Source organism: Nicotiana sylvestris, chromosome 10 (genome assembly GCF_000393655.2).
Source record: "Nicotiana sylvestris chromosome 10, ASM39365v2, whole genome shotgun sequence".
Classification (NCBI taxonomy): domain Eukaryota; kingdom Viridiplantae; phylum Streptophyta; class Magnoliopsida; order Solanales; family Solanaceae; genus Nicotiana; species Nicotiana sylvestris.
The window spans coordinates 148,751,008-148,762,033 of record NC_091066.1 but is presented as its reverse complement, the minus strand read 5'-3'; the positions used below and the strand labels follow the sequence as shown (position 1 = coordinate 148,762,033).

General features: G+C 32.9%; 1 protein-coding gene across 1 annotated transcript; it reads right to left on the bottom strand.

Annotated features, from left to right (window-relative positions):
* Positions 1-1,262: 1,262 nt before the first annotated feature.
* On the bottom strand, positions 1,263-3,658 carry LOC104226747 (myb family transcription factor PHL8-like). The gene is made up of 6 exons (XM_009778807.2): positions 3,413-3,658; positions 3,204-3,280; positions 3,014-3,074; positions 2,854-2,923; positions 2,699-2,768; positions 1,263-2,117 (listed from the first exon to the last, which is right to left on the bottom strand). Exons 1-6 carry the CDS (start codon positions 3,546-3,548, stop codon positions 1,539-1,541), a joined length of 993 nt encoding a protein of 330 aa, XP_009777109.1. The 5' UTR covers positions 3,549-3,658; the 3' UTR covers positions 1,263-1,538.
* Between the last annotated feature and the right edge of the window lie 7,368 nt (positions 3,659-11,026).

The following is an 11,026-nucleotide window of genomic DNA, read 5'->3' as shown; positions in this document are numbered from 1 at the left end:
ATGTAGCTTTTGAAGCTTTTTTTTTGGAGTGCTGATTTTTTTCATGATTTGGGACTTGAAAAAACAGATGCAACTTCAAAATAGGATTTTGTGAAATTTACTGGAAAAGAAAATTGTAGAATCGTGGGTAACTGATGGTAAACGTGGGTGAGAGGCGAGTATACGAAAATGGGGGAATTAACTGAAGATAAAACGTGGGGGGGTGTGGGAGGTGGGAGGAGAGAGAGGCGGGTAAACGAAAATGGGAAAATATACGCTCCTAAATTAACGCCTAATATAAAGAAGCATTAATTATACCCTTAATTTGAATTGTGGTATATAAATGGTAATTTGGTATGCTGAAATGTAATTAACACAATCCTTAAACATTGAGGGTAATAAGGTTTCATATATGGTATAGGAAGGTAAAATTCACTTTTCAATTTCCTTACAGTGCCTTGAATTTTAGGGTGAAATTAAAAAATAGCCAGATTTACAAGTGGTAATTAAAAAATAGCCACGGTTTTAAAAGTAATCGAAATTTAGCCATTTTTCATGTAAAGATAAATTTGAACGGAAACATTATTCAAAATCCAAAAAATATTCCAGCATAATATACTTATCCAGCATAATGTGCTGGAAGTTCATACAGAGGTGCTCCAATCGCCACTATATTATGCTGGAACTTTCCGTGTGTTAGAGTTCCAGCATAATATGCTGGGAGTTTATACACAGGTGCATCAATCTCCAGTATAATATGCTGGAATTTTTCGAGTTGCAGCAAAATAGTAGCTATTTTTCAATGACTTTGCAAGCGCGGACTATTTTTCAATTACCAGTCCCAAAACTGACTAGACCGTGCTATTTACGATGTGTTGATAAACAAAATGCCCTATTTTCTTATGGAGTACTTTTATTCATTTGTATTGATATCTAAAGCAATTTATAAATATTATTTTTTGGTGTACTTCCAAGTTCCTTGCTTGCATCTTTAGAAAAGGATATCATGAAATGGGATTCCTGGAATATATACATTGTCCAAGTTTAACAGTTCATATGCAGATGAGTAAGAATATGGTATCAGAAGAAAAAAAGAAAGGATGCCATTTATCTATACATATTCTCTTGAGTTATTGTTCAACTTTGAATAATCTTTCAACATCTTATTCATATTGACTATCTGTCTTGGGCTCATTCTCTGCATTGGAATATATGCATGTTCTTTTGTAAATGTGAAACAAGAAAAAAGGGGTTGTGCATTTGTGCTCTCATCAATGTGAATATACTTTGAAAAGTTCTTTCAGTTTCATTCACAAAATAATATACATATACTTCTCTATAAACAACATTACTAGCTGTAGGAATCAATGACTATATAGGGTAATAAGGAAAAAATAAAGTATAACAGCCTCATGCAGAAATGCAGGGTAAAGCTGCGGACAATAGATCCTTGCGGTCCAGCTCTTCCTTGGACCCCGTATATAACAGAAACTTAGTGCACCAGGCAGCCCTTGAGCTTATAAGCATATATCTATTAATGAAATTACCAAATACACTAACTATAGCCTTTGAAATTGCTCTACTTCCTTGTTGTTCAAGTCTATAACTTTTGGACCATGTTTATATTCATTTGGGCACTTATTCAAATCAATGGTCTCCAAAAATTCAATCTTGGCCAAATTTTCACTTCTTTGATTGTGGCATCTTTTACGAGATGGTTGTTCAACACATATATCATCACAAATGTTATTTCTTCTTCTCTTTTTTTCTTTAGTTTCTGGATTCAATGAGAGAGCAATAGAAGTATTCGTGTTCCGCGTATTATTCTGATCTTCTTTCCATCCTGAGCTCTCAGAAGATGTTAAAGAACTTTCAAGTGAACACAAGATTTCACCATTCAATTGTTTTCTCTCTGTATCTTTTGAAATTGAACCATCAATTTCTGTTATTGCTGATAATGGAGAAGTTGGACAACAACCCATGTTAACCATTGAAACTAATTGAGAGAGTTCAGCTTTAGCAAGTTCTACTCCAACTGAGGAAGTATCATATCCTGCTAGTGTTTCTTGTGCTTTCTTCAAAACTGATTGTAAATACTTGCCTTGAGCTTCCATCCTTAGTTGTAAATGTCTTTGTACCTAACATACATACAAATTTATAAATACACAACAACAACAACAAACAACAACAATAATGCATTAATCCCAAGCAAGTTGGGGTTGACTATATGAATCCTCACTAAATATATCGCACAATTTAAGCTCATCTCAATCAAATAAAAAGGTCAGCTTGGTGTACTAAGCTCCCGCTATGTTCGGAGTCCGGGGAAGGGTCGGACCACAAGGGTCTACTGTACGCAGCCTTACCCTATATTTCTGTAAGAGGCTATTTCCACGGCTGTTTTAATCAAATATTATACAATATAAAAATAAAAATTACAAGATTAAAAATTTGTACAGATGTGAGGAAATTAACTAGTTTTACGTTGATCGTTAGACTGCTACAACCCTCCTCTTTTATCTTGGCTCAGGACCGCTAACGTGAGTAGATTTCGCTGGTGTGAGCTTACTCACATTTCCGATTCCAAACCCGTACAAAGGAGGAGGTTTGCGGTAGACTGACACAACCAACATAAAACTAGTCAAATTTATGTTGGATCCTCATACACATAAAATTATGCACATGAACATAAGCTAATAATCATATTAGATAAATTTACCTCAATCTGTTGATGAAGTTTCCTCTGTACCTCCATTTGCATTTGTAAAGCTCTAGCTATTTTCCAACTCCTGACAAAAATTTTAACTAGTGAGATGCTGTTATTGCTTTGTTTTCTATATTACTTTATTGCATTCAATGGGAAACTGTCATTACTCATTCATTTGATTCTGAGCTCCATCACAATTGTCCAAAGATAACTTATCACTCTGAGGCTCTCTGAATTCTGCATCAAAATAAGTCCTCTGATTTAAGCCTCTTGAGATTTCATTTTCCTTTCTATCTTCAGGTACTATTGCAAACAACTTCAACTTACCTTCTTGTTTGTTGGCATCAAAAGATTGATCAGTGGCTTGACTTTTCCCAAGACGATATTTCTGTACAGCAAAAAGAGTACTAATCAATCAGTGAGTGTCTGCGTATATATACTACCCTCTCCAGACCCTACGGAGATTTTTACTAGGTTTTTTGTTGTTGTGGTTGTAACGTGACAATGAGACAATTACCTGCAAATGACTCTTGAGGTGATATAAAGTTAGCCCATGTATATTCATCACTCTCATCAATGATTTTGGTGTTGCCTCTGCATTGTCAATCAAATAACAATGTTAGAATCGATAACAAGACAGTTACACCTGTGTCGAATCCTCCAAAATTATGGAGGATTTAACAGGGTGCAACAACATTTTTAGAGAATTCGAGCAACAGTACTCACTCTCTGGACCTCCTAGTTGAGCGACTGCATCGACGAATCGTTGGTGGAGATCAGGAGTCCATTTTAATCTAGGCTTAGCATCACTTGACAAAATTAAGTTCATATCCTTATTTTGTTGTGCATTTTGAAGAGCCATTGTTTTTTCTTTTGTTGTTGTTGTTTTACAACTTACTAGGATAACAAGGTACAATATGTGTAGTGGATTGAAACATGGAAAAGAGGTTGTTTTGTGCCTAAAAAATGTGGGAAAACTAGTAGTATATATAATTGGGAAGTAGTTAAGGGTGTCCCATGTTGTTCTCACTCCATATCTGGAAACATATGTTGAGAAAGGAATATATGCCTTATGAGCTGTGGCCCTTCTTTTCTTCCCATTTCCCATTTCATATCAAACTTTTCCTTTATTTTATTTTCTTTTATTTCCAAGTAATTTTCTTTCTCTTTGTTTGACTTGAAGGGAGCCTTGGTGTAACTGGTAAAATTGTTGTCATGTGACCAGGAAGTCACAGGTTCGAACCGTGGAAATAGCCTCTTGCAGAAATACAGGATAAGACTACATACGATAGACCCTTGTGGTTCGGTCCTTCCCCGAACCTCGCGCATGGCAGAAGCTTAGTGCACCGAACTTTTTTTTTCTTCTTCTTTGACTTGAAAGGGTGTGAGAGAATCTTTGATACAGCAAAAACAAAGAAAGCAAAACACACTTCAATTTAAGTCTCAAAAGGAGAGAAAAGGAGAAAAAAGTGTTTAATTTGTTTTTACCTTCCTGTTTTTCCTTCTTATATTTCTCTCTCTTTCGCTTTGATTCCCCTACTGAAAATAGGCAACCCCACCATTATATATAATGGGAACTAACTTTTTGCTAAAAATTTAAGAGGAGCCTTTGATAATATGGATTGCTTTGATTGGTATTTTCTTTTTTGGAGATATTGAAAAAGGATTCTTTAAAACAATTATTTTCTTCTTTCTTGTATGTTAATAATTCTTTTTTTGTTGTATTTCTTTCTTTTTTGGCAGCTTCTTTTTGTTGTTTTTTAGAGATGAAGGAATCAAAGAATCTAGTAATAGATTTTTAGGACAAACTTTGCCGTATTTATGTTATCAAGAAGTACTAATTTAATTATACGTTAAGATAAGAGTGGAGCAAAACCAGCCCCTTTTAATAGAACTAATATTCAAATTATGCCATAATCCAAACTCTTAATTTTTGTGATTTTCCTATGTCTTGTTCAATCTTTGAATTATCAGATGTCCTACAAGTATATGCTTGATATGAACTATGCATATGATCACGACCACCCAAAAGAGAGAGGAATGAAATCAAACAGTTATTATTATTTTAATGTAAAAGTTGCTATGTTTGACAGATAATAATGAAATGGCATCAAACTTGGAAGAATTATTCATTGGGACCCTTCCATTGCATAGAATTTGCAATAACCAAGTTCATATCTCATTTAAGAATCAACTATACGAATCGTTGGAATTTATTTACCTTTATACATACAAAAAGAAAAAGGAACAAGTTCATTTATCCAAGAAAATGGAAATGAAATGGTTGAAATTTGTAGCATATGTAAGGCTGGTATGAGGACGATTAACTAATAAGAATAGATTCTGTACTCTATTGTTAGCTGAAGAGCCAAGAAAGGTATATATATTATCATTCTAAGACTTTATGATCACATTTTGAGTCCATTACTCAAATGGTCATTCAACTATTTAAAATTATCTCCTAAAGTTACTTTTCTTTCATTTGTAACAACAAAGTCACTGAACTATACCTATTGCACTCAAAAGGTCACTCAACTAGATTTTTCAAATTTTGGAGTGTCAAATACCTATTTTACCCTCTAAATTATAAATATTTATCTTCTTTTTATTTATTTTTTAACTTTTTAAACTTTTTAATATTATGATTTTTCCCTTTTTAATTTACATTATGGACTTATCTATAGAATAAATAAATATTATTTATAAATTAAAAAATAAAAAGTATTTAAGTATATATAATGCCGGAATAACAAAATAACGAGCATAGTAAAAAAATTAATTAGAATAATTTATTAGTAATAATAATTTTAGTATTAAGAACAAAAATTCAAAAAGTTATTTACACAATTCAGAATGAAAGAAAATAAAGGTTATAAAATATATATTCCATGCACGTAATATAAAAATAATTATTTCTTTACGTGCGTGAAATATATATTTTACAACCTTTATTTTCTTTCATTCTAAATTGTGTAAATAAATTTTTGAATTTTTGTTGTTAATACTAAAAAGTTTTAAAAAAAATATAAAGAAGATAAATGTTTATAATTTAGAGGGTAAAATAGATATTTGGCAATCCAAAATTTGAAAAATCTAGTTGAGTGACCTTCTGAGTGCAATAAGCATAGTTCAGTGACTTTGTTGTTACAAACAAAAGAAAAGTGACTTTAGGAGATAATTTTGGATAGTTGAGTGACTATTTGAGTAACTGACTCTTTTGTTATGCTAAGGCCGAGAAGTATCCAACATCAAAGGCATATTTGACCATATTGAGGTTCAACTAACATCACGGTTCTAGTCGTGAAAACCTCTGGTAGAAATATAAGGTAAGATTATGTGCAATAAATTTAATATGGGCCGAATCTCTTCTGGATCTCACACATAACAAGAGTTTAATACATCAAATTGTCCTTTTAAGGTTCAACTGAAACAAACATTTTCCTATGCAGGCGTATACACTATATGAAGGGTTAACTGAACTCAGCTTTACGCACACATAGCACAAATAAATTTGAAAAACATCACTATAATTTCAGAATTTGCATCTATTTGTATCTATTTAGTGATCAGTCCGCTAGTTTCTTTGCTCCCGCTCGATCTTCCTTTTCTATTTTCTTCCAATAGTTCGACCTATCCAGAAAAATTGTCGGCCTACAAATGTGGTTTCGATCCTTCCGGTAATGCCAGAAGTCGTTTTGATATAAGATTTTATCTTGTTTCCATTTTATTTATTATTCCTGATCCAACAAATAAAATTTTGAACCTCATTAAAAGTTTAATAGATTCAAAGATAAAAATATAAAGGTTAAACTCGTCAAATTCAACAAAATCAGTCTTTGAGTCTAGCTTCGTGCTTATATGATTGACACCATTCTTCATCCACCCACCAGCTGAGTACTGAGTAGCATGGGGTGGGTTTCTTTAATTACCTCTCTTTTCTTCTTTTTCCCTTTAATCAACACACGAACGTAGAAACTATTAAAAAGTTACATAATTCTTGTACTATATTGCAAAAAAATAGAAGATTAGTGTGATAAAAAGGAGGAAAAGAATTGGCTTTCTTAAAAGCTATAACCACATCCATTTGATCTATAAGTAACACAGTATAATGTATGCATAAAGCAAAAGAAAGAAGAGGAAAAGGGGAAAAAGGAGAAGACCAAAATGGCAAACAACAAATCATAAAAAGTCAATTAGATTAGATCAATCTTGTGATTTCTTGGGATGTGGTCAAGACTCTTAAGAAGAGTTCGATCGATTGGAATCGAAATCCAATGATTGAATTTCCAAAGTTTTGCCTTTTTAGTGCACTACATTCACTTGGTCTCCTCCATTTCTAAAGATTTTTCAGAAGACTGAAAAATTAGATTCCAACCTATCATATAATAGCCCGCAAAGTTGGCTAAGTTGGTTGGATGAGTGGCTTCCTACATGGGAGATTTGAGATACATCTTCATACCAGCAGTCTTCTTAGTCAAAGCTTGTCGCACTGGACTTGTTTAGTACAGTTTATATTATTATGTCAAGGAAGAGGCAAACCCGAAAATAAAGAAAATAAAGAACACCAAATTTTAACGTGGAAAACCCTTCAAATCGAAGGTAAAAACCACGGGATCACAAAGATTCAAAAAGCTCCACTATAACAATAAGAGGGTTACAAAAGTTCTCCAAATTGGCTACACAACAAGTGCCAAACACGGAGCAACAATAGCAACAAGAGCAACAACTAATCAACTGAAGAAAGAGTATAATCCACAAAACGAAGCTGCTATTCGAGGCTCGAAATCAGATGCTACGAGCCTCCAAATTCAATCTTCGCTGTTCAAATTCAAGATCAAGATATTACAAACACTCAGTCAAAATTTCAGCCAGATCCAACGGTTAACGAATCGGTAAACGTGATTTGAAGTTGGTTGGTTGGAATAAAAATCTGCAGTAAAACAAATACTTTTCTTCTCTCTTATCTCTTGATGAAAGCTCTCTCAAAAACCACTCTTATGTGCTTAAGTCTTTCAAAGACTTGTATCAATGAGCATAGAATAATTCTCCAAGGTTGTCCTATTTATAGATCATGAGTGGTGCTTTCTCTTAAAACCAAAACCCACTCAAAATAGGAATAAACCGAATCCAATTCCATAGAAATGGAAACCAAAAGAGAATAGGATTAGACCATTGGTCTTTGCCCGGACAACATGGGCATGTGCCCAACATATATATCTTATGTAGTTTGCGAGCTATTACACAATAAGTAAGTTACTCAATGTGCACCAAAAAGATAACGGCTGCGAGTTATTCCGAGAGTTTTCCAAAAATAAACCTATTATATAATAATACACTAGTAACTATTAAGCTTTTTAACTTTTCAAGTCTATGTAATAGTTGAACAGGAATTAAGACAATACATGTAATAGTTCCTATGTTTCTCCAATTTGATTACATTATCAGAAGAACTATTATTAGCCAAAGTTCCAGCAGTATGTATATTCAGTTAGCGTGAAACCAATTTGATTCCATAGGCTAGAGCTACATGTTTAAAGAGGTTCAATCGAATCTCAATTCGTCAAAAATTAAACGGTGCAGATAGGGTAAATAAGTTTTTTTTTTTTTTTTTTTGTATATATTGTTAGTATCGGAATAATCAGGTGTCATGCGAAATCCAGTCAAAGTAAACCTTAAACAATGATAAATAACACAATAAAAGAGAAATATACCAAAAGAGACACAAATATTTAACTTGGTTCGGTCAATTGTCATACGTCCATAGAGGGAGATGAGCAATCCATTACATAAAAAAAGTACAAAATATCGAGAAAATAACATCACAAATAAGCAAACACAAGTGGCATGCTAACATATGTCCCGAAATTCTCCCCCTAAACAAGACTCTCAAACCTCATATGGCTACATTGTAGATGCTACTGAATGAAAAGGAAAAATTCTTTAAGTTATAGAAGTCTAAACTTTTTCCTCTAACGAAATAGAACTAGCCAAATATAAAAGACGAAAAAAAATCAATTATGGTAAATGTATTGTCCTTTCTTCAAGAAATAGGAAAACCAAATATAGCGGCAAAAGTGATTCAAAAATTGCTTTAAGTTGCAAGTATAATTCACGTATTAGAAAAGTTTATACTAGTTTTGTAAATTTCCTTATTAAAATTCCTACTCTGCCAACGTAAGAAGTTCTTCATCATGTTGTGTGTGGTTCAAGTTTGGAAGAATGATTGAATTTTGTAACAGTTTATAGAGCTAAAATGTGTGAAAATCAAGAAAAAGGAGGGAGTAATAGAAGTAGTATTTTTTTTTCTTTCTCTTCAATTCAGCTGCTGTACTTGGAGCTACTTTCTTGCTTTATTATATTCCATTACAAGTAAAGGAGATTCTAGGATGATGCATTAGATCAAAAAGTCACTTAAATTAAAGTATTCTTGAAATCAATAATTATTGTGCTAGAGGACCCCATCCTCATAAGAGGAGATCTATCAAAAATAAAAATAAAAATCCAAAAGAAAGAAGAATATGGCCTCAGGAATCCAAAAAAGTGAAAGGAAAGGAACTAGTCACTATCCCAACAAAGAATAATTCATATCTATCCCCAGCTGTTTTACCTTTGTAACATAATTGTTTTCTCAAAATGACACAAGCATTATGTCATTCTTACCTATCTTAATCTAAGTTTAGATCTTATAAAACAAAGCCGTTGCACTCGTATTGGATCCTTTAAAAAATGCATTAGTTTAGGAGAATTTGACACACACCGTTATTTTTGGAGGATCCGAGTCACACGGATCTTCTAGGTAGTAAGATTTTCTTCCTTTTTACAAACTTTTTTTATTTGAACGGTACTGTCTAGACCATATATGCTTGGAAGTTTAAATAATGGATGATAATTGACAGTAAAATGCACATGCATTATTGCCTGTTACTAAATGAAGTGAATGATTGTGCTCTTAATTTCTTCTATTGGCCAAGCAAAATGTGTTAATCATAGGAACAGACTGGTCAAGTTTAGCTAAAATTCCTTCTTTTCTCATTAATCATGATGACTAATAGCATGATTAAGATTCCTTGATTCCTATAGTGAAATTAAACCTTTGGTGAGACCACTATTTCAAATTAAGTATCGAATGATCAACTTTCTGCAACTATTACAACTTATTAAAATATGGATGGAATATTTAGATCATTTATTTTTTGAAGGATAGAATCATAGAAAGAGGATGGAAGTGTGCTTTTTCTTATGTCAAAAAATGTTAATGTGAACATAGGAAATTATTTCAGGGAATTTATGAGTTGGATATATAATTGCTTCTTTTTATTTTCACCAAACCAATCAACATCCCACTTCCGTATGTACTGTCTGTTAATATTAGCACATTTATGTGTAAAGACCCCACAGTTTCAGCCATGAAGACAAAACAAAATCATGAGAATAATATTCCTTTCATATAATTTTGGCTAAGGATTGCCAGTTTCTGATATCACAGTTTCAGAAATCCCTCAAATGACAGGACTCAACTCAAGTGAGCCTAAAGCAAAGCTCCAACGGAATTCATTTTTTGAGATGTTCAAAGGTTGTTTCCTTGTTAGGATTAAATTAGAAGTATATATACTGACGGTGAAAAGATCTTTTTACATTATTAGCATATTTAATATGTAATAGCATGTTATTATGTTAGTTATAGAATTTATCAAGATACCAATATTACTTATCATAGAGATTTACTTATAATTACTCGACAAGTAATCTAATTGTTTAAATATTTTTCACACTACATAAAAGTTATACTCTTATAGACTTTTTGATATAGGAACTTTTGACTGATCAAACACAAATATGTGCATTACATACCCTTCAAAAGGGCATGTCCATATGAGATTGGCTTGTATTTTTGGAACAATTCATTTGGATTTGCAAAGTTTTTCTAAAGAAAGGAAACTGATGCCTTAATTGTTGAAGTGGAGGACTGCTAGTTTTCTTTTGAAAGGCAGTTGGGAGTCTCTTGGTCATCAATTATTTTTCGTACAAGGGTCAAATATATCCCTTTACTGACAGAAAAGGGTCATATATTTCATGTTATACTTTTGGTCTATTTTTACCCCGATGTTATAAAACTGATGTAAAAATATCCTTCTACCGTTAGGATCTTCCAACATGGACTACACCTTCCCACGTGGCTTGATATTTCGTTGAGGTGGACACCACGTGGCATTGCCACTTCACTATCCCAACCTACCCACTTCTTCCACACAATCTCCGTCTTCACCCAATCGCCACCACCGTCACCTCCTTATTTAGTAATTTAGTTTACAACAGTTAATTGAAGAACCGATCTTTACT

Bases quoted from the DNA above. Each gene is read 5' to 3' on its own strand.
- LOC104226747 (XM_009778807.2), bottom strand. From the start codon at position 3,548: ATGGCTCTTCAAAATGCACAACAAAATAAGGATATGAACTTAATTTTG. The intron at 2,924-3,013 runs GTAAGTTGAAGT...ATTTTGATGCAG, and splicing joins TGATGCCAACAAACAAGAAG to AATTCAGAGAGCCTCAGAGT. The intron at 2,769-2,853 runs GTAATGACAGTT...AATTTTTGTCAG, and splicing joins GCTCAGAATCAAATGAATGA to GAGTTGGAAAATAGCTAGAG.